The sequence below is a fragment of the Anoplopoma fimbria genome, chromosome 24, assembly GCF_027596085.1.
Source record: "Anoplopoma fimbria isolate UVic2021 breed Golden Eagle Sablefish chromosome 24, Afim_UVic_2022, whole genome shotgun sequence".
Taxonomy (NCBI): Eukaryota; Metazoa; Chordata; class Actinopteri; order Perciformes; family Anoplopomatidae; genus Anoplopoma; species Anoplopoma fimbria.
In genome coordinates, this window is record NC_072472.1 from 3,367,814 (window position 1) to 3,392,653 (window position 24,840).

The 24,840-nt window shown below is 37.8% G+C and overlaps 1 protein-coding gene across 4 annotated transcripts in view; it reads left to right on the forward strand.

Annotated features, from left to right (window-relative positions):
• The first annotated feature begins 435 nt into the window (after window positions 1–435).
• acsl6 (acyl-CoA synthetase long chain family member 6) overlaps window positions 436–24,840 on the forward strand; it is a 46,066-nt gene continuing 21,661 nt past the window's right edge. The window contains exons 1-6 of one of the 4 annotated variants that reach the window (XM_054625817.1): window positions 436–537; window positions 3,055–3,128; window positions 5,316–5,432; window positions 20,148–20,368; window positions 22,455–22,569; window positions 24,071–24,135. In XM_054625817.1, coding sequence (XP_054481792.1) covers window positions 5,387–5,432; window positions 20,148–20,368; window positions 22,455–22,569; window positions 24,071–24,135 — 447 coding nt within the window. In that variant the 5' untranslated portion in view covers window positions 436–537; window positions 3,055–3,128; window positions 5,316–5,386. Of the gene's footprint in view, window positions 538–3,054; window positions 3,129–5,315; window positions 5,433–9,231; window positions 9,294–18,190; window positions 18,277–20,147; window positions 20,369–22,454; window positions 22,570–24,070; window positions 24,136–24,840 lie in introns of those variants that run through there. The other 3 variants (XM_054625820.1, XM_054625819.1, XM_054625818.1) reach the window with 3 other exon arrangements.

Consider the following 24,840-nt stretch of genomic DNA (forward strand, 5'->3'; position numbering starts at 1 on the left):
TGAGAGGTCACAAGCCAAAAAGGTTGTGAACTACTGGTTTAATTTGGATCAATGCATTATATTTAATAAGGTTATGTTGTGTTTTTTTATGTACAATTCAAATGTGCTTGTTGTGGAGTAGAAGTATGTAGTAGCATAACATGATAATGCTCAAATAAAGTACAGTACTTCAAAGTTTTACTTATAGTACTTTATTGTCATCACAATTTACAAATGGAAATAGTATTCCTGGTATTTCATGGTATTTTAAATGGAGCAAGGCCTAATACGTTTTAGAATAATTTAAGTTATTTAAACGTATCATATTTTTACCCTGTATAATACTAAGATTTCATGCTTTACTTTGTGTTTCTCTATAATCTGTGGCTTGTTTATTTCGCTGTTTGTTGTTCTGTTTTTCTTAGGTGAATATTTGGACATGTGTGTTATCCGTAGGGACTACAAGACCAGACAAAACCAAATGAAATTAGGAAACGACAACAAGGAGGCAGGAATATAAAAGGTTGAAGAACAACCGAAGGACAAATAGAGAAAAAGGTAGAAAACTGTTGGCCTTCCATGTTCAGCCTCTCTCTTGTTCCTCCACCTGTTTTTATCTCCCTGCTCTCACAGTTTGGTATTCATCTCAGCCTTTGCACGGTCTGTGTTTCCTCTGTTACTCTGAGAAGTTCCTCCAAACTGTGATTAAACACAGATGCACATCATTTGATGAGAAGCACCTTAAAAGGAAACGAAGGTCCCATTGTGGAGATGTTTTTCATTTGACTGGTTCATTAAAAGGACTCCAGTAAGTTGTCTGAGTTTGTTCTGAACATGACAAACATGGTTACTGATTAAACCCGTAAAAATGTCATCAGAGGGTCACTGGGTCAACGTGATGTCATGCTGCTTGTTATTTTTAGTGTGTTAAGATAAAGAAGACAGAGGCAGGAAAACATGTTTTTGTTCTCCATATTTACATTAATATTAGCATCATAAAAGCATATATTTTTTGATTAATCTCATGCTTTCAAAAGGTGTAACACACATACATTTGCAGATTATTTGTTCTCTTAACACAAGAGGAAATCTGTTTAATACTTTTATCAGATTTAGCAATTCCACATATCTTAAAATAACATCAAAAACTTTATTCATGAACTTTTCAAAACAAGTCACAAAGTGCTTTACATAAAGATTTATAAAGACAAGAAGCAAAGAATGAATAAAAGATTATGACAAATGATACAAAATATAAGAAAACAACAGTAAAATTACAATTTATCTCTGATCGCCTCAATAACAGTTTCATGGGTTGTCATGGAAGTTTGCACTGAGATTCATGGCTCAAAGAGGATGAATCCTAACAGCCTGCTTTTATCTCTATTGCCACCATGAACCTGAAAATTATGGCTTTCAGCTAAATGCCTTCACTATTACTGGACGGATAGCCATGGAATTTGATACAGACATTTATCTCCCTTTTAAGATGAATTATGTAAACTTTGGTGACCCTGCGAGTTTTCAGCTTTCGTCATCGGCACTTTGGGTTTGTGGCAAATGATTACAAGATGGTCAACGCGGCATTCCAAATGTAATATTCTTTCTTTCTGCTTTTAATGCATATTGCAGCTGCCCTTACAAAGTATGATTTGCATGAAGTATAGGCCCGTGCTTAAAGTGGAAACACTATATTTTGTCATAACATCGTGCCTTGAATCATGACCTTCTTGCTCATATGTTCGATATATATCATATCTGTCACCTGGCCGACATCTGTCTGTGCTCTCTTCATGAAGTACTACCCTGAGCCTTCCTCGTAGCACTTATTGCACTCGTATTAGTTGTTGCACTTACTGTATTCGTATCAGTTCGCTGCACTTATTGAATTCGTATTCGTTTACTGCACTTATCCTATTCGTAGTAGTTTGTAGCACTTACTATATTCGGATTAGTCTGTTGCAATTATTGTTTTCGTAGTAATTTGCCTCTGCACTATACTTTTGCTCTGGTTTATGCTTTAAGATGCTTGTTTAAGAAAGGAGATGCACTTATGACTTCTGGTGACTAGTAGTTCTCTTGAATACCTATGTTGAATACACTTCCTGTAAGTCGCTTTGGATAAAAGCGTCTGCTAAATGACTGTAATGTAATGTAATGTAATGCTCTATCGGCCGCTCAGTTGACGTGACGTATCTTTGTGCACAGAGGAATTGTGGATCAGAATATCCACAAAATCATGCTGGCTTGCATGCTGCAAAATGCAACTGAATATAGTAGTAAATCCTGGTATTTTTGGCATACTGAATTTGACAAAATATGTATTGGGAAATACTAAATCTTTCACTGGCATACATAGTAGTTTGGGTACTGGAACGCATCATATACTTCCTTAGCAACAGCATGTTGGCATTGTCCTTTGTGAGCATGTTAGCATGCTGTTCTTATTATTGGCAGCTGAACGCACCACTGTGTTTAAATGCAGCCCCACTGGTGTCTGGTGTCTGGACTCTAAGGTTTGTTGTTGTGTAACATCGAAGCAGTGACACCATTCAACCACTCTTCATATGATAAAAAAACCTTTTCAAACTCAAATGTATGTATGTACATAACTCATACTAAAACCAAGGACATTCCGCTTACTTGCACATGAAATATTAAGGATGAATAGCAATGTTTTACCTAAGATTTTTGACATTTTGACCTTAAAACAGGAGGAATCCACAATTTATTACCATCCTGTCAGAGGAAGTTAATCTGTGTAATTCATCCATTTTGACCTCAACCTAAACCTCCCATTTCTTTGGGTATAGGAAAGAATTTTAGCATTGCATTTTAAGTACAGAGCAGTTTTTTTCTCTCTCTTGTGTGCACTTTGATCACATTGCAAAATAGATAAACTCTGCTGGAGTCCTGCTGGCCGATCAATCACAGCTAACCTGGTTAGGATTTACAGAAACTACAACGATTCCCTTCCTTGTTTATCTATTTGACCACACCTCCTCCATCCATGAACAGCTTATTAGTCTCAGCACACCGGATCATTCTTTGCTCTCTTGTGTGTTTTCTCCACAGTGGGATCAGAGAAGAAGGAGAATAAGTACAACGGCTACTACGAGTGACAGATTAGAGCTGACCCATTTAATAAGGTCAGTCACATGACAGCAGCACAATAAGACAGTAAGCATGTCGGCCACGACTGGAGGCACAGTTTTGTTTTTGATTAAACCCACAGACTCAGTTAGATATATGTGATTTATTGCATGCTATAGTGGCGGTTCTAGATCATTTCAGATGCAGAAGGTCGGTGGTTCGATCCCTGGCACGTACAGTCCACATGTCAAAGTGTCCCTGTGCAAATACTGAACCCAGAATAGCTGTGAAGGTTTATTGATCCATAAGAACAGGTGGCAGCTTGTATGGTGGCCTCTGCCATACAAAGTGCCATGAATGTGTGAAATGGTGAATGTGGGTTTGTGTCGTTAAGAGCTTTTGGTTATTGATAAGATTTGTAAAGTGCTACATAAATGCAGTTAATTAACCATTCAGCAGCCCAAAAGGTTTGGTTCTCTAAAAGAGGAACGTTGCAGGCATGTATAGCTGAAGCTATGAAAAATGATGCTCTGTAATTTGTAGATATGCCAAAAAGTATTGTGTGAAACGAGAAAACCATGTTGATCCATTCTCCCATTACTTGCGTACTTCTGTAGTTCTTTTAACCCAAATGACAATATTTTCCTAAACCTATATCAGAAGTGTTGTTACCTAAGCATAACTAAGTATTTCATGATATTTTCCTTAACCTAACTAAGTAGTTTTGTTGCATAAACCTATAACAATAAGTAAAACATAATAAGTTGTATCCTCCGAATACAGAAAGTCATTTTGAAAAGACTGTATGCATGTAACGGGTGTTTCGTATGAATCATACAAGCAGTTGTTAAAGGAAATGTTGCCTAATAGACGCATAGTAAATACTCATCTGGTTCTCTCGTACATTTCGTCACTACTATGGATTTCAATTTCCCTCACTGGGGATAAATGTGAGGTGAAAAATGGCCCCCGAACCCACCACCTAGAACCTTTTTTTCTTGCAATTCTAATTCTATCCTTCCAGCAATGAATGAATGAAAGGCTCAGACCAAAAAAGAGAAATAAGATAGTTGCATTGTTTTATTCGGACCGAATGTCACGATTGGACGGGCTACCTGCCGTGTGCACTCATTGCTCGTCACCTGAGTCTATTGCAAAGAATAGCTAATAGCTGTGAGCACTAACAAAAGCCATGTTGGTTGTTTATGTTCATAATCATAATTTTGGAGCTAGTGCTGCTAGCTACTCTCATTGGAAAAAGAGCTGGATTTTTAAATCTCGCATACTCTTGCTAGTTTCTCAAGATTTCCAACCCTGCCTTCTAAATATAAAATATTCATATAAATCCTGTTGTTGCATTCAAAGTGGGGCATGTAATGCATTCAGTTTTTCACAATGCAAATGTTGCAAAAATAAATATAGTTACTGTGTGAAAGGTGAGCAGCCAGTCTGGAGAAGATAACAGGCTGTAACATGTAATCACTGAGGTGGCAGCGAGCCAACAATGATGCACAAAAGATCAAAATAAACTTATATAAATAATAACACATTTTGTTTTTGCTCACCCTTCCTGTCACTCACCCACAGCCTCTCTCTCTCTCTCTCTCTCTCTCTCTCTCTCTCTCTCTCTCTCTCTCTTTTGTCGGCCCATCTCAAGGTTACTTTAGTTCATTTGGGAGTGTCTTATTGCACCACGTGATCCTGATGCAAAAGGTACTGTGTGTCAAACGCTGCGCTCAGCTGCAGGGACGTTTTATGGTGTGATGTGGACCAAAATAGCACAGCTGCTTTTCACATAAAAAAATCTTAATTAAGTTTAGTGATGCAGTTTATTGTAAATGCACATGGCTTTCCAGGAACGACTGTGCAGAATGAAACTCCACTAAATATAACATATTCATGCATGTGCATCCAGAATAGACCTTTCATCCCCAGTAACCTTGGCGTGCATCCCATCCCCAGTCCGACCAGTGAGCCCAGTCGGTGCTGCAGCAGGAGGTGGGAGTCTGCCATTGCGCCAACTGGGTGAAGGTGGAAACCCCACCAGGAGCAGGAAGGATGCTCCAATAGGTCGCAGTTTGTTTGTTTTCTCCCCCTTCTCAACACTAAAAAAAAAGCCCTGCTGGTCGCCATCTCTCCTCCATCTCTTCCCCCATCTCCCCCACTGTGGTCAGCCTCATAAAGTGTTTCTCCCCTCTCTCCTCCTCCCTCCTCCTCCCCTCCTCCCTTTCTTAATCTCTCAGATTGTCGCTGCAGTCGATGCTGCAGTTTTGAGCCGCTCCTGCACCGGCACAGCTGACTCAATGAGAAAGACATGCTCGCTTTCGTTTTGGTCTCTGGGTCGCTCTGGATTATATTAGGTGAGTTTATCATATTCCTGATCATGCATTTAATGATTCATTGTATAACAATGCAGGGTGGCAGGGCTGTGGCTGAAACACGCCATGCACCTGTCTCTGGGAGGCGCATTGTGTGTCATCACTGCCGGCTTTTTTATTCCCATTCATCGAGGGTTTCGGTGTTTTTATTCGTTTTTGCACACCTTAATTTGTCTTTTTTTTTTGCTATACTCTTTCTGCTGCAGTTGGCTCTCTGCCTGCACTGCATTGACTCCTGTGACATCATGCATTTTCTGCAAAAACACGTGTTTGAAGGCAACCTCAATGCAAAAACGCGTCTATTACATCTACAGCAGGCTCTGTCCTCCACCACTGCGCTTTAATGTGCTTTATTTGTGTTATTAGTGATGCTGCCAGCTTCACCTTTCTGCTGCCATGCGGCTCAATGCATGTGGGTCATTCTGCAGATTTAATTCCTATGAGGAAGTGTGTGTTTTATTGTTTAGAGAGGAAGCCATAAAGGAAAAAAGTGCTCTCTCTACAAGCCATAAGGGGGATCAAACCTGTGTGCATTTTGAGGCCTGACCAGCTGCTAAGGTCGTGTGACATTGTGCGTAGAAACCGGACACACGTCATTTAAAAAAGCCTCCATCAGTGAACCTCCACCTCCCAAAACAAGGCTGAGTCAAATATCCATCCTCTCCACCTTTTATTCAACACCAAACATGTCTGTTTGACAAGAAGCTGTGAAACTCAGCATTTTATTATTTATTTTTCCTTTTGCTTGTGATGTCCTCCGCCATGCCTCGGTGATGGAGGGAGGGAGGAGGAGGAGGAGGATGAGGATGATGAGGATGAGGGAGGATGACGCGCCTAACAACGATTGGACGGAGCTGTCCACTAGAGAGGTGGTGCTGAATCCTGCGGCCTACCGGCAAAGCAGAGAGCTCAGCATGCTTTGAGAGTGTTTTTTGGGGTGCATTTAACTCTCTATTTGACCATATTGTCGTCTTGCATGTGTGCAAGGAGATTTTTGTATAATACATAATCCAGCTGGAGCTGTATAACAGATGAGATTAGAGGCTTTGTTAGGCGGAGGGTTATTGCTTTTATGCAATGTGATGTGGAAGAAACTGTGTAAATGCTTAGTGAGGGATTTTCTTTTTTTTTAATTTTTTTTTAAATGTCACTAGATTACAAAAAAACAGGTTTAATTATGTATTCCTCCGCCAAAAAGTATAGGTCCTGCACTGCATGGTTGCTAAGTGGCAAAAAAAAACAGTAACCGTAAACCGTGTAGATGCTTAGTGAGGTATTTCTTTTAAATTCAGAGTGTCAAAAGATTACAAAAAGGCTGGAATTTTAATGATGAACGGGTTTAGTCATGTATTCCTCCACCGAAGAGTATAGGTCCTCAGCACCAGCTGCACTGCACGGTTGCTAAGTGACAGAAAACCAGTAACAGTTGGGATTTTGGTTGGTGCATTAATATTAAAATCAGCAGATGAAGCTGTTTCAGTTGTTGTATATTTAATAAACAAGCAGCCAATCAGAATAGAGCCTGAAAAAGTTGTTTAAAACAGACTGTTGGGGTAAAAAAAAAAAAAAAAAAAAAAAAAAAAAAAAAAAAAGTATACATTTCAGAGAAGCTGAAAAGGGCCCTCGGGGGACATTCATGCCACCTTTAACCTGTCAGCACATCCCAACACCCTGCTGCTCCTAAATATGAATAATTCATTTTAATCAGCATTGAGTGCAGCCCCACACACGGCCTGTAAACCTACTCTTTTTCCCTCCTCAATATTTGATTAAAAAGGATGGCGGTGGCGTCGCCCCACCCTTTTGGCACCAAATAACCAAAGGGTGTGTTTTTAATATTCAAGGAGGGAAGCTCCTCTGCGTAACATAACACAAGGCTCATGAGCATTAGAGGATTAATGGCTTGTAACTTTACATAGGAACTCGGAAGGGAGTCAAAGGATGTGTGAGAATGTTGAAAACCTGCAAATTAAAGAAGCACTGCATGACTGCCTAATCTGACGGAATAAATGTTGAGTTTTCCTGCTGTGTAATAAATGCATGTCACTGTGCACCTGCACAGAGTTTTAGGAATTATGAGGCAGATATAGTTGTGTATTATTATGTATTCCTGTAGCTACAACTAGGCAAGTGTTTTTATATTCTGACTTCAGACATATGCCAAAATAGTGATTTTCAAGAGTAGGCTAACTAAACCCCCAAACCATGTGTATATTGGTATTTCGTGGTGTTGTTAAGGCATTCAGGTATAAATCTTGGCATTTTAGTGCAAAGTATTTGGATTCAAGCCTAAATGTTTTGTTATAAATGTCTGTTGGTGCAAAGTAACCGTTACTCTTTCAATTACCCTGTGAATAGCTATTGCTAATCGCTAGCATGCACGTATCCCAGCCTTGCATGGCAACTCAAACTCATACACTTTAATGAGAGTTCATACTCTTTTTTGTCACCATAACAGACCTTTCATAACCATAAGCATAACAACAGTCAGCAAGCTATCGACTAGCATCAGCAATAGGTGCTCGCGATTAGCATAAGATAATTGAAAGGGCAAAGGCCATCATGAACAGTAATTTAAGTAAGATAGCTCAAGCCCAGCAGTTTATTCTGTGCTTTTTATGTTCTGTAACTGTGGAACATGGTGGAATTAGCAAACTAGCTAGCTAGCTAGCCAGCCCCTAAATGAGTAAAACTGAACAACTCAATGCTTCATCTACACAGTCTTGTCACAGCGTAGGAAAGTGCGTTGCTAACGCCAGACAGTCGGTCATTAACACAGATTTTGTTATGTAGTGTTACCTTGATTTCAGGAATACGAGAAAGGGCGTTGCTGTGCTGTGATTGTATCGTTTCTTTTATCACGTTCTAGAGGCCTTTATTGAATTTCCAGGATTGAGTAACTCTTTAATATCACATATACACTACTCTAAAGTCTCAATCCTGGTGTAATCAATAGTAGCAGCCAGTCTGGGTGCTCTCAGATCTTCATGGCAGCTCTCCCTTGAGTGGCTTGTCGCTGACTCAGCATTCAAAGTGCATCCTCGTCCTCCTATTGTGGGACGTTGGGCAGTAATGGCTCCAAACTAAAGTGCTGAATCAGGCCTGTCTGCCTGTTTAAGTGCTCGAGGAGTTCTCTTACAGATCTGCTTTTCTGAGTAACGTACAGTGTCGTCCTTGTTTGGTTTGTGTCTTGCTCTGTTCAGATGAAAAACCTCCTACTTCCTATTTCACAAGGAAGTTGTAAGCTGTAAAATGGAGCCGTTAACCTTTGTGGCTTTGTAGCCTTTTTTGACTCATATCCTTTAAAAATGAAGCAGCGATCACAAAGCACCCCCATGGCAGGATGCACATGCAAAGTGGCTGAGCTGTTGGTAAGATAATTAAATATGTTCTGTATTAATCACAAAGATAAGATGAGATGAATTAAGATGATGAAGCGTTTTCTTTCCTGCAGTTCTCACCCCGGCTTCTCTCTCGTTTTGACAGTCAAATCAAACTGTGGGCGGCCTCATTTAGCAATTTGTTTTAAACGTGCAAATATCAACCGTCTAAGCAGAAGTGTATATTTGCATACAGTGTGTGCTAGTGTGTGCGTGAAGGGGAAGAAGAGCAAAGAGGGGGGTGGGTGGGAGAGAGAGAGAGAGAGAGAGAGAGAGAGAGAGAGAGAGAGAGAGAGAGGGTTGGAGGGAGGAAGGAAGGGAGGGGAGGGGAGGGTTGGGTGGGTGTGGCGAGCGTCTGGTGAGCTGAGGGTGGTGTGATACGGAGGCCAGCCAGGGCCAAAAACGCATCTCGCTGACTTCCTCTTGCTTGCCTCAGCTTAATCTGGCCCGTGGCAACGAAAAGGTAATCACTATAGCCCCCACACACACACACACACACACACACACACACACACACACACACACACACACACACACACACACACACACACACACACACACACACACACACACAAATCACACCTTCTAACCCTTTTGCATTTCCTTTTTGCTGCAACAGTCCTTCCTGCCAATATATCATCTGTAGTACTTCTTTCCTCTGCAGCTTCTGTCGTTTTGTTTTATGAATGGATTGCAGTTACCTTTTGTGCTGCACATTAATTCGGGAGGGGTGGGTGGGGGTGGGGGGGGGACAGGATGTTACGGTGTCTGTGCAATTATCCCTCAGCGGCAGTGAGCAGGAAGTAGTTGACGCATGGAGGGGGGTCTGAGTAGAGGAATGAGAGAGATTAAGCATTGGTAGTTCAAAAAGAAAGAGCATTTCTTTTTTCATTTGTAGACGTTTATTATGTCCAAAACATGGGTTACATTAAAGACACAGACAAATGAATTTACACACAATGACATCTACGTTTTCAGGTTCATATTAAACACTATACACAATAATTTTTCAATTCATATTTTCAACTTAAACAGACAATATATTATCAATAATTTTTTTAAATAATTTAGTTTTAGGAATGTTTTTAGAGGAACAGTTTTCATCTTGGTAACATTATTTTCACACAGAAATATAAGTTTTCAGGTTCACGAACAATGCTACCCCAATTAATATCAATAATATATATATTATCTAACCAAAAACAAAAATAATGAAGTTTTAAGAACCCTCCACAATATCAGTTTTCTGTCTTTCCATATCATGGGTAACATCAAATATAGACACATAATTTACACACAAGGACAATTTTTAGGTTCACAAACTATAAACTATCTTTCCTTTATTAATATTTCCAACTATATCAGACTATAATATATAAAAAAAAAGGGTAAAGAATAATGGAGTTTGTAATGGAATCAACTGTAACAGTTTCCTATTATATTCTGTTGTTGACCTGTCTTTTAACACATAATCGTTAAAAAAGAAGAAGCTATACAGGAAGTGCGTTGATGCAAGTGATGTTAACCCCCAGCAGTGCAGAGAGGGATGTCTTTAAATAGAGCGAGGTTACTGCTGGTCACCTCTCTCTCTCTCTCTCTCTCTCTCTCTGTGTGCTAATAGGCTGTAATCTCCCAACGGCGAGCTCTAATCATTGGTGACGGCCCTCAGATGGGCCGATGGGGCGGAGCTTAAGGACGCAGGGACGAGTGTTTCCTTTCCACTTTAAGCCCCAGAGGTCACGGAGAGTCTAGTTTGGCCCATTCACAAGCCGAGCTCCATCATGCCAGCAAAGCTGGAACGCTGCATCTTTTTTTAAGTGGAATCATCCGGAGAGAAACAGCTGGCGTAGAAGTATAGTGAGAGGCTGGATGCATTTACAGACCGATGATGCAGCAGAGGGAAATTTATGTTTTCACAAGTTCTACTCTGTGTTTTGTTTTTTAAAGGATATTCTTTATTAGGAATAAACCATTGAGATGTACCAAGGGCCTCAATGACAATTATACAATAAAAGCAAAATGAGACAAAACAATTAATTAAAAACAAAAATAACATGATATTTAAACGATACCAACTATGAAAAAAAATTACTAAATTAATAATAATAATAATAATAATAATAATAATAATAATAATAATAAGAAGAAGAAGAAGAAGAAGAAGAATATAATATAAAATAAAATTATATAATATAATATAATTTAATCATACAGATGAAATATTAAGACATGCAAAATCAGGAGGTGATTTTTATAGATTCTATATTGCATATTTCAAGAACCGATTATCTGATTTACTTCATACTTGGTTGGTATTTTGTTGGGGACATCATGTACTTTGTTGAGTTTGGTGCAATTCGGACACGCGACACATTCATTATTTTATTTTTTACAAATATATTTATCTGCATTTAGTTTTTCACATCTCCCTTTGTCCATGATCTTCCCTCAAAGGTACTCAATAATAGAATAGATACTATGAACAAACATTGAATTAACATAGAAACTATTTAGTAAAGCAGGTAAATAAATATAAAAAAATATTAGGAATAATAATTATAATTTTAAAATTTTGGGAAAAAAGGACATACATTTCTCAGAATTTATTAATCGGATTTAAGAGGCACAATATTACATGTAAAATGGTTAATACATTTTAACAATAAGCTAAAAAGCTAAGCATTATTCAGTCACATCTTTTATTTCTTTTTCTAACTCATCAAGATTGCACAAAAGAAATTCCCCAAAAATGAAGGAATTTACCTTATATTTTGTCCTATTATTAAATCTTAAAGCAGGGGGCGGAGCTTCAGGTTTTTGCAGAGCATGTCGTCCACAGCGGTTCATTGACTGCAGTCTTTTGCTTTTGGATGCTGCAAATACTAGCAATACAGAAAAAGTATTGGTCACTTCCTTGCAGCACATCTAGTTGTTTAAACGGACTTAATAAAGTGACTCCAATCTTTCACAGGTCCTCAGGGGAGCGACTATTCAGAGGCACTTTAGATGAGCTAATTATGTGAATACATCATGTATATGAAGTCAGATAACTTCCCATCCCCAAAATACTGCGACTATGAGAGCACAGTAAGCTTCTCATGTGAGTGGATACAGCTGGTACTTTTCTTTTTCTCCTCTTCAGAGCAACGGTTAAATGAAATCCTTCGGTAGAAATATTACCCCCTCAGTATATCAAAGTGCAAACTAAGCCTTTTGTGTGAACCAATCAGCTTAAAGATCATCAAACTCACACAGTCACTGACTTACATGCTTATTGCTGTTATCCATCTTAAGCTAATTCAAGATTTCATTTCATCCGTCTTATAGGCTGAAGCTCTCTGTTTTAGGTCCTATCAAACGTCCTCCAGCATGTACAACCAGTTCAAATGTTTATTTTTCTTTAACCCAGCTGTTAAACACAGTGTGTGCTCTTAATGTTTTGTAATAGATATGATTCTTTTCTTTATGAAGTTCTCTCAGTGCAGTGTGTGACTGCACACATCTGTCAGGATTTCCAGCCAAGTGTTTATCGACGTCTCCAAAACTAGACATTGATCGATGTTGCAGCGGATTTATTTGAAACATTTTTCATTCATCGATATTTCTGCGGCATTTTCTCTCGAGGCTTGAATCTGTTTAATGAAGATAAATTTGGCCACTTTCTGCCTCGACTCAACTCACTTTAGATTAAATATAAATGTTGGCTGATTCTGATCTCGACTCTCCATTGCGGTATTTATCAAACATGATAGATGATTGAATATCCCAAATAAAATGCCAGGCTAATATCTAGAAAAAGCATGTTATATACTAAGGCGTCAGTCAGTGAATATGAAGAGAGACAACTGAAGCACAAACTAGATGTTAACATTTGTGGTGAATCATCTAAATGTATCGACCCTAAAGTCAACCTTTAAATTACAGCAAAAAACTTAACATTTATTGTAATTTCAATTGTTTGTTTCTGCTTTATAGTTGCATTCTAGATGATATTGAAGGACTCAGGTCTCTTTTCCCTAAACTTCCCTTCAGCAAATGTTTTTTTTGTGGATCTGTATTTAGAGGAATTGTCCTGTAAAGTGTTAGATTGTGTCCACATTGACAATATTTCATCCTTGACAGCAAGACGTGTCTATGAATCAATTCAATGCAATCAATCAAACTTTATTTGTACAGCACCTTTCAAACAGGTGAGTGCGGTTAGAAGTGCTTTACAGATGATTGACAAGCCAAACATCTGTCTGTGTTAACAACAGAAAAAACAATGGAACAATATGACAATTTGTGAGGAAATGCACATGAGTTATTATAAGACTTATAGTCGTGAAATAACTTGAAATAAAAAACTGTGTCAATAAATTAGAATACAATCCTACAATTTATTAACATTAAAATAAGTAATAAATGAAATATCAATAAAATAAAACAAAATTCTACAACTTAAATACAATAAGATAAGTGACAAATATAATATATATAAAATAAAATACAATTCTACAACTTAAATACAACAAAAGTTGTGGTAAATAAAATAACAATTAAATAGAAAAACATTTTACAACTTAAATACAATAAGATAAGTGATGAATAAAATTACAATAAAACAGAGTAAAGTGTTTCAAGTAAAATACAATATAATATGTGAATAAAATAATGTAAAAAATGTAATAAAATCATAAAATTTCAATAATAAAAAGGTCTAAAAATCATTATCGATCAAAGGCTGATTCGGTGAACATGCAAGACGTAAACTCTGGTTTAAGACCATCAAATGTTTAAAAAAAAATTCATTGCAACCAATGTAAGGACTTTAAAACACACTGTCATGGTCAGCACTGTCATTCATTTATAAAGCTAAACGGCCATAAAAACAACATCCCGAGGGACGATAAACTTGATTTTTATGCCGTGATTTCATAAATCAGAACAGCGGAGAGGTCTCTGAGTTCACGAGCTGATGAAGGTCATAGTTGTGGCCGACCTGCTGTTCTTCTGTCGCGCCAGCTGAAGCAACACTCTTTGTAGAAGGCAACATGGGGACGGACCTGAAGACCTGAATGTGTGTGTGCATGTGTGCATGTGTGTGTCCCTGGGGAGTGTTATTTAGGTTACGGGACAGAGAGTTGGACACCAAACAGAGTCATCGGCAGCTGAGCAAATTCCATTTTTTTAATTCCTCCATCAAAAAGGAACATTTTTGAGTTCTTGCATCCAACGTTAATGACTTGATATTGATTCTAAAGTTGCTAAAATAGATCTTGAGACATAAAATCAGTGTCAGATTTCAGAGGCTGTGTACACATACAGTATATTTGGCCTTTAGAATTGACCTCCCTTAATGAGTTTACTGATGATTCACCTCAGAGTCACTGTGACTGAAGGGGTTGATGGTTGTCATCAAAATTAGGGAAAAAAGACGATCATATTTCTTGGACGAGCCTTGTGAATCTGACACTCCTTTTGTGCTGTTGTGGTGTTTTTGTTCTGGATATATATATATATGCCTACTAAGATGGAGTCACTCAATGGAATGAGACACATCGATGTGTATAAATGTTCCTTTAAGAGCTTTTACTTCCTCCCTTCCTGTTAGACTTTATTACAGTCACTTCTTAAGAGGAAACCTTTAAGATGAAGTGTACATTTGGGGCCTTAAACAAGAACAAACAACAGAGGCCTTGGATGAGGGTTCCCTGACTTGGTGCATACTGAGTCTGTATTTTACCCTGCAACATGTCAGTTTGTGAAATAGTCATGAAATGTAATTATTGGTTTCGTGCACAGGTGCATGAATTCTTAATATTTTTCGTGTGGCTCGGAAGAGCTTTTTTTTTGTGACGACATTAAGTTACAAAACAAAAGTTAGGGTTTAGGCAACAAAACCAATTAGTAGGTTTTGGAAAAACATCATAGTTTGGCTTAAAATAATTATATACTGTTTGGTTTATGTGACAAAAACACAACGACAAAACAACGCAGTGTTGAACACAGAACTAGTGGTCAAAATATTTCAGTTTTTATTTGGAACCATCCACCTTCTCCTCAAGACAACCAGAAGTGGCCTTTTTGTATATAAAATACTACGCCACTTAGTCTAACTGTTGCTAAGTTACATGGATGCATTTTATTTGTGTGTCCACCACAAAAACGCCTCCCAATTAATTTTACATTGTCTCACTTTTTTTGTTCTGAGTGACACAAAAATAAAAGACAATTCATGTCCTTGAACTCAAAACCAATAGATCGTGTTTCACTTCTTTCAGAGAGAGAGAAAGAGAGAGAGAGAGCGAGCTTGGGGCATTTAGATGGTTGAATCTCAGTCAGTCAGTCAGTCAGTCAGTCAGTCAGTCAGTTAGGCGTCTGACTGGATTTGAGTCTATTTCAGGACAGGAGGATGATTGAGTGCATGCGTGTCTGTACAGTGTCATTCATAGGTTTCTTTTTACGCCTGCAGGCTCCGAATTAAATCTCATTCCCACACAAACAGGAAACAATTTTCACCTGAAATGAAAGCGTCCTCATTTAGCCAATCAATCGATGTGTCTCTGCAAATTATATTTAATCTGTAAATATGACTATCGGCTGGGAAAATCACTTCCAGACTCGAAACGTCGAGTCTGGAAGTGATCACGATGTGATCATCATAAAGATTAAATGCATTCCTTATCAGACAGTCGGTATTTTCAATCAGATCACTTTCTTAGATTAAGTCAAGTTAAGGTCAGATTATCGTTTTCTGGTCGACATGGTGGATTGTGTTGAAGTCGGTCTGTGTCTGATCGCACCGAGGTTGTTTGTTTTTATGACATGCTCATGTCCTGTTGGCACGACACCGACATGGAAATTATTGTGTGTGTGTGTGTGTGTGTGTGTGTGTGTGTGTGTGTGTGTGTGTGTGTGTGTGTGTGTGTGTGTGTGTGTGTGTGTGTGTGTGTGTGTGTGTGTGTGTGTGTGTGTGTGTGTGTGTGTGTTGATCTTCCTGTCAGAACTGCTCATCTTCCTGTCAGAACTGCTCAGATACATCAGCTGCACTGTAATATGGACTGAGTGACATGTAGGTACTCTGTGGAAAAATAAAGTGGAAGACAGGAAAACATTCACTTGTTCTGTGCAAATCAATCAAATCTGAACAACTTCTGAACTGATTATTTAATGGGTTGTGTGTTGTTTCATTAGAGTTTAGTATTTTTCGGGGAAATTGAACACATCAAATCTCTGTGTCTCATTTCTCTCCCATGATTCATCCACTTTAATGAAGGCTTTTTCATATTTCCTCCCTCGTTGGTCGTAGATTTTTGGATTAAATTGACTTCCTGTTTGTCATTTTTTCACTTACATTTTTGTTCAAACTAAATAAACAAGATAATATCTGTTTATTAGTGAGCTTTAGAAGGGTTTGGTTTTAAAGTTTGGACAGAGCAAAGCTAGCTGTTTCCGCCTGTTTACAGTCGTTATGCTAAGCTAAGCTAAGCCTGTCCCAACAGAAGATTCATATTTAACCGTTAGATTCCTCATTTAACTCCTAAAAATAACTGAATAAGCCTGTTTTTCCTAAATATTTAACAGTTCCTTTAAACAAACAAATATCCAAAACTTTTTTTAATGACTTTTTCCATATTTTACATCTCTAACTTTACTTTTTGGATGTTTTGTTGTCAATTAAAATGCCTCATTCCATTCCAAACCACTCCAGCTCTGCCAGATTTGTTAGTTCTTCTCATTCCTTTACAGTAATTAACTCAAACTGTGGAAGAGACCCCAGCTGAGCACAGTGGGCCACTCTGTTTACTCAACAGTGCAGGACATTTTATCCCAGAATTAACTTTGACATTGTAACTGTTCAACAGTCATACAAACGCCCCCCAAAAAGTGTTGTTTAGCTCAGAAACGTCATAGTGTTATTTCTATTATTTACTATTACGCTTAACATTTCCCAGCATTGGAGAAGCTCTAATTCCCCACCATGTTAACTGGAACAAAACGGGGACAACAAAAAGAAAGAAAAGAGGAAATCATCAGATTACAAAGAGAAGCAGAGAGTCCTGTGGTTTTAAAAGCACATTACTGGTTTCAGACGCATCTGAGTCTCATCATCTCAGTTACAGGTGATGGTTTCTGTCTGAACAGAAACTTGAGTTTCGTTGGATTAAGAGGATACGAGTCCCGAGTAGAAGTTTGGGAAAACGGAGTCAGAGAATTCACTGTAGAGAAGTTGAAGGTATTCTTTTTCTGCATTTAAATCAAAGCAGTGGAAGGCTATGAGCGAAACATGTATGTAGACGTGTTAGTGCTGCTTTACAAAAATGACGTTAGATGATGATTGCAGATGTGCAGCATCCAAACAGCATGTGCAGAGTGAACATTTACAGTATTTACCAATGCTTCCTTCAGGGTGTAACAGCATTTAGCAGAAGTTAAGACTTTTAGAAGTGCCAACTCAGTTCTCTGACAAATTGTAGTTCTTTAAAGGAAGTAAAACAGTTTTAGTGGCTTTTCTTCAACAAAACAAGTCTACAAATACTGCAGTGAGGGAAAGTAAGCAGCAAAAATAGTAAGGGGGACTTTAATTGTGAACAATTAAAAGGAAATTAAATTTGATAATCCACACTTTTGCAGCTCCTTCCTTGACCACGAGCTATATACGATCACTATCCGACCAGACAAGTCCACTTGATGTGTTAGGGTGCGGACACAACTGAGTTCTGATATGGAGCTTGTTCACACATGAAGTTCTGCTTATGCAATGAATGATGGATGTGTTTCTCAATCTGCCCTGATCTGCAAGAAGCATACATTTGATTGTTGTGCCCTTGTACAAAGAAATGACACTTAATGAGTTCATCCAAGCACTTTAATAAGTGTTAAAATATCTTAAAAACAGATATTAGAGCTGATAATATTCCAGCATAATTCCAAGTTTCCTTTGCATGTCAGTTGTGTTTCTTAGTTACTCTTCTTTTTTGTGCATTTTTTTTTTTTTGAACAGTGGTCCGTTTTCTTTGTTTGTGGAGAGGGTTTTGAAAGAGTATTTATACATTTATGTTGATTGTGAAAGAGTTTACGCTCTTGAAACCAGGTCAGGTGTGTGTGTAGCCGAAATCAACAGGATCATTTAGTTACAACAGTTGAAAAGAAATAGAAGAGGCTCTTAAGATGCAATAAAAATCTCATTATGAAAATAATGTGCGAAAGTAAGTTTTTGTTAGTTTTCGACTAATCTGTGGTTTTTGGTCTTAGATTAGGATTTATTTAGTCGATTTTTTTATGCTTTTTCATGCTGAATGACTTATTTTCAAGAAACGTATATCTCTGTTGAACTTAAGATTTAAAGAGGTGCTTTTGTGTGATTCTTTTTTAGATACTCAGTTTCTACAAATCGATTAGTAGAGACGACTAAGAAAATACACAAAAAGGCTGTAGGACTGAAAGGAGGTGAGAAACATATGGTATGGAAATAAATCTAAATAAATAAAATGTTAATGTAAAGAATTGAGACTTCTGTTGTCTGGTTAAACTGTTAGAGGGCTTAGACTCCTCAGTGACCTCAGTATTTCTAAAATCGTTAATACTTGTTTCCACCATTCTTTTCTTGTCTCTGATGTTGGTCTTGCATTTTTTGTTGGTTTTGAAAGTCATGCATCAGACTTTAGGCCAAGTGTTCACATGTTTCAGCCTTCCTTTCTTAAAAAGGGAGTGAAGGCAATAATGCTCTTACTCAAAATAAAGGGTGATCGAGAAAGCCACGTTCCCACGGCCTCAGATATTTATATCTATCAGCGTCACCTTCTGTTGGTGTCTGTGGCCCTGCGCATGTGTGTTAGTGAGCTAGAGAGAGTAGACAGGAAGTGATTCTGATTGGCTGTGAGCTGCAGCAGTGCTGCAACGCCATTCGTTCGGTCAGGTAGTGCTGTCTCTGACTAATTTCCCGCAGGAGGGAAGGAAACCCTCCAGTCAGCTCTGCAGCCAGCCTCAGATACAGTGTGTGTGTGTGTGTGTGTGTGTGTGTGTGTGTGTGTGTGTGTGTGTGTGTGTGTGTGTGTGTGTGTGTGTGTGTGTGTGTGTGTGTGTGTGTGTGTGTGTGTGTGTGTGTGTGTGTGTGTGTGTGTGTGTGTGTGTGTGCTTTATCTGCTTTATCTGCTTTCTAGTCCCACCATCTCTCAGTGCAGTAATATAGATGATCTATTCTGAGCTGCTTTTACAGTAAAAGTGCAGGAACACAGGGGAAGACCAATCGCGGTGGTGTGTTTGAGGTCACGTTTACTCTTAAACCACTAAAATCAGATAAGACTGATTAAAGTGATTAAAACTGAACCCTGATAAAATGTTAGGAGGGTCTATTTTTAGGTGTGCAGTAAATGTTTGTGTCTGCATCTGTGCGATATCTGCTCTTCTTTTTGACCACCTTAATAAAACTTGTGTGGGTTTTCCACCTGCACCACAAACCTATATGCAGGTCAGACTAATGTGAAGCTGCATAACTACAGTTTAGACATTTCGTAGGTTTAGAAAGCAGCAGCTCGCAGGACTTGATACGTTATGAAATCATTCCTTTGTGAAACGATCCTCATGTATTTTCAGATTTCAGAACAGCAGTTTTTTCTCAAACCCCAAAAGCCATTATTTTAAATACCTCCTCTAACACCCCATTTAGCTTAATAGGGTATTGATTAGGTTTTGACTGATGCTGCCAAGATGTGTAAAAGCTATGATTGAAAATCCTAATTATTCCACCAAATATTGATTTTAAAAAACAATCCTAATTGAAATAAAATGTGGCATACATGCCGGAAGGATTTCAAAATGTACATTCCAACCATAGACTGTATTTAAGAAGTGGGAGTAGTCTCCATGATGTCACTCTTTGGTTGTGGACTAATATTGTGAAGACAACAACAACATGGTAGTGACCTGTCAATCTCAAGGTAGCCCCGCCCTAAAGCATACTCTGCTTTATGGTCTGTTTGACTCTAAATGGAGCATCATTTACTAAATGAACATCATGCTGTATTGAAGAAGACTTGAAACTAGAGATTGAGACCATAAACTCATGTTTACAATGTTTACTGAGGGAATAAATCAAGAGAGAAGTAGAGTCATTTTCTCATAGACTTCTATACAACCAGAGGAGTCGCCCCCTGATGGTCAGTCGAGAGAATGCAGGAATAAGGCACTTCAACAATGGGGTTTTTTGCACTTCAGATGTACATAAAATACTTTTGCAGCCATGTGAAAGAGGTATTCCACTTTTGGTCATAACAATGCTTTTTTTATTTTATTTTGATAATCAGAAGTAAAAAGAGTTTCCTCCGTCCTGCAGAGCTGAGTTCCACCCTGATGGAGAAGATGCAGGCCCAGGAGATGATGAGCGGCCTGAGGATACCGGAGATGGAGGACCTGGGACAGTTCTTCCTCTCCCTGCCGACCTCCACGCTGGTGGGCATCGGCGCTCTGACCGCCGTGCTGGCGTACTGGTTGGCCACCAGGCCTCGCCCCATCAAGCCGCCCTGCAGCCTGCTGCACCAATCCGAGGAGGTGCCGGTAAGATGGGAGCTCACACAAATGTATTCACAGATGCATGCACTTCAGAGTCTCATTCACACAAAAAAAAAGGTTTCACACTCATTTGCACACCAAGTGGATCATTTGCACTTTGCTTCTTAAAAGTCCTATTTTGGTCCCCCACACTTTTACAGATTTTGGCACCCAGCTGCTAAAATCCAGATGAGAAAAGGCTCTGAGTTGGTTAAAAGAAAAAATGCTGATACTCGTTTTTAGGTCACCTTCAAATGGTGTCATGCACTCAGGCAGGATGGAGTGCTTTGTTTTTGTTTTTCCACCCATACACTCACCATCTGTGCTTTCCTGTTCCTATACCACTTTACTATTTAGTATGCTAGAAAAAAGATGTAGTATATCTCAATACATAGTATGTCATATGCAGTGTCCCAAAAATACCAGGATGTCATACTGCATCGGGTCACATTTTCTGCAGCTGCAGCATGAACAAAAAGTGAAAAGAAGAAAGTTTTTGCTTTGGATTGAGTTTATGTGAAAGCCATTTTTATACGTTGATTAAAGAAACACCAGATCTGAGCACCAATCAAAAGTAAGGCAGTAAAAAACTTTAAAAAGATGTAAATGTGTAACTTTCTGAAGTGTCGGGCTTTTGTCGGTTTGGCGGCATTTACATAACATTTATAATATTTTTGTTAGACAGACTTTATTATGTAGCACACATTAAACAATGTCATCACAGGGGCGGCTGTGGTGTAGTGTTTGTAAGTCGCTTTGGATAAAAGCGTCTGCTAAATGACTGTAATGTAATGTAATGTAATGTAATGTTTGCTTTTGGTTGTCTCTTTCTTTTGGTTGACTTCATGGACCTCTGACCTCCATGTCTGAAACAAAACCTTCTCTACCCTAAACACAGACAAAAGAAAATGTAAAGAACAAATGTGTGCACGCATTTTATATTTATTTAAGGATTAATGTATTGCCATTAAGCAAACACAGGGATAGTTGTAGCACATTTGTAACACTTTTAGGTGTGTTACGTGTGTGTGACAGTCAGACAATAAGAAAGGCTGATGCCTTATTAAACAAAAACTCACCTGCAATCCAACTTATCCTTGTGACCTCTGTCCTCAGTTATGCCAAGCCAGCGGTGGAGTTTTTTTCTTTTGTGCTTTTTCCGTACAATTTAATCTTTAATTATTATTATCATTATTATTATTATTATTATTAGTAGTAGTAGTAGTAGTAGTAGTAGTACTAGTATAGTACTAGTTATCATTGTTATCATCATTATTTTTGTTTTTATTATTATATATTATAATTATTAATAATAGTACTATATTATATAATAATTATTATTATTAGTAGTAGTAATATAATAATAATAATTATTATTATTATAAATATAGTTATTATTAATATTATTAGTATTATATTATTGTTATTACTATTATTACTATTTAATATATTTTTGTTGTTATTGTTATTATTATTGATTAATATTAATCAATTAATATTATTATTATTAATAATAATAATAATAATAATAATAATAATAATAATAATAATAATAATAATAATAATAATAAGTTAACATTCCCTTTACATCAAAAAATACTTTTTTAAATGCTGCTCTGTGGGTATAAAAACTTGTTTTGACATCATTTAATGCACAAAAGCTGTGGGTGCAACATGCCCTTGTTGATCTCGTCCTGGTTTACTTTAACCACTAACCCAACCAACCACACACACACACACACACACACACACACACACACACACACACACACACACACACACACACACACACACACACCACAGCCCGGTGAGGCAGCTTTTGTAATCATTGTGAAAATCCTTTGAAATACATTTTGTGGCCGTAAAATGGTTTTTTTTCTTGTGTCTGAAGTAGTGATGAAACTCATGACAAGCACACACATGCATGTAAAGACACAGATATTTTTTTATAACTATTTTACCTCTTTATAATGAAGAAGACTGATATCTGTTTTTCATTTTCTTACTAACGCCTCCAGATTTTAGAGAAAGAGTCGTGAAAATGATTTAATGTGGAACACTGTTTCTTTGTCTCGCTCTGTCTTCGTGACAGCATGAGGACGGAGGTCGCCGGTCCATGATGGGCGACAGCTCCAAGCTGCTGAGTCATTACCACGACGACGCCAGGACCATGTACGAGGTTTTCCAGAGAGGCTTCCACATATCTGGTGGGTAGGATGTGAGCGGGAAAATATAATCACTGTTATTATGGCGTTTACTCAAACACAAAGATAGACTGACAGATGTTTAGACTCTTACTCGCGCATACAGAGAGATGAAGACTAAAAAGACATAAGATATTTGTGTTTTCTGTCCATATTATACATTTAATATTTATCTATTATATCTGCAGGACAGTTTATGGGATTATAAATGTATTTTACAAGTAGAACATAGGGGTTAAAAACATATAACACAGACTAAAAATCGAATGGATTAAACATGAGACTAAGAGGAGGATCAACATCAAGCAGATGTGATAAAAAAAGGATAATGTAGAATTCATTCAATGCCACCTGTCAATATGCTTTTAGAGGGAATATGACGTTGAGAGGAGTTTTTTCAAAATCACATTTATGTCCAACATACTTTTCTACATTGCGTTAGATTTCAGCAGTGATTTTTTACGGTCTAGCTTTCAAAATCCAGATGTGAGACACTCTGAGTTAATAAAAATGGGGTTTATTTCTATATATATATTATTTTAAACAAGATAAAAGAATAATGAGTTGCTATTGAGACTAACAACTACAACTCATGAGTCTTAGCCACAGACGCACAATCAAAACCTCATGGGAGAATTCAGTTACCCATGAGGGAAGTAAATGCAAACAAGTTTGTAGCAGTTTTATCTTGATTTAAAAGGAAGTACACATACATAGATTTCCATTTAACTTGTAGACAAAACCTTGGTAACGTGTTTTTCAAGGCCACTGATGAAAGAGACGGGAAAATATATTTAATCCATTGATAAAAATACCAAAAGCTTAAAGTGATGCAGGTCATCAGACCTGCTAGACGTACAGTAAAAGAATACACACACACTCACAAACACTGCCATACTGTACATTTTTTACTTGTAGACAGTATGAAAAATAATCTTATATATGCTGGTGGTAAAATGAATCCACTGGTTGCCGAGGCGATGGCCATTGTTGCTAACAGTAACGGCGTCAGGCCTCACAGCCGTGTAGCAAAAGTGACTAAGTGATTGACTCACGATGCACTTCAACCACACCTGCTCCAACATGAGCTTTTTCTTTAGAAGTGATTCACGTATTGTAGGTTTGTTTTAAACCTATTTTTTAGAATTGAATCATAATTTGGTTGTGTAAAAAAGTGGCTGATGAAAATAAAGGTTTAGTTAAGAGGACTAGAGGACTTCCCATACGTCATGCATTTGCTTACAAAACACTGTTTTATTGAAAGTTTTATTGATTTTCAAACAGCTAATTTAAATGAAATGAAGCTTTTAACAAATTTCTAGGGTACACTTTTTAGCAAACAGCTGCATATCTAAAAATACAAATCATGTGGAGTCACGTTTCACTAATATACTCTCTTTTAGCTCTGATTTTGGTCCCCACCAACTCCTGAGAAAAAAATGTGTCTTTTCACAAACATCTATATACATAATATAGATTTTATAATTGACTTTGTGTTCAACAGGTGACGGACCTTGCTTGGGCTCGCGGCTCCCCAACCAGCCTTACAAATGGATATCCTACAAAGAGGTAAGAACCATTCAGGGAACATCTTATCTCCTTAAAACAACGACAGGTTGGGAGTCAAATCTTAAAGGGACAGTTCACCCCAAAATCAAAAATACATATTTTTCCCCTTAAAGTTTGTGCTATTTATCAATCTAGATCCTAGAAGGAAGTGTTCTTCTTCCTTCTGCACTCTGATACAGTTGTAGCCCACTAGAAAGAAAATAGTTCCCTCATAAAACTGTGTAATATCTTGAATAATCTAGTCATAATTTCTGGCTTTGAGCACCACAAGCAGAGTGCCTTAAAGTCCCGTTTTACTGTAGAGAAGGCAGCAATTTCTACGTTTGATATCTCCAACACTAGGAAACTCACACCAAAACAATCTAGATTGATAAATAGCACAACAGTTAAGAGGAAGAATATGCATTTGAGGATTTTGGGCTGAACTGTCCCCTTAAAATTGGAAAACTACCACAAACAAATGATGCAAAATGTTAACTATAGTGGCAATAAAGCACAATTTAGTCTGCTTTTACAGTTGCAAATCTCTAAAAGGTCCTAAATCTTATTTTTGCAGACATTGAAGTATGTTTTGCTGTTTTAAAACATCTCAAATCTTCATACATGGCATTTTTAGTAAAAGACACATCCTATAAATATAATTTTAACTCATCGAGAGCTTCGTAACGACATTTGATGAGCTATATTCTGCCTGATCAGCCCATT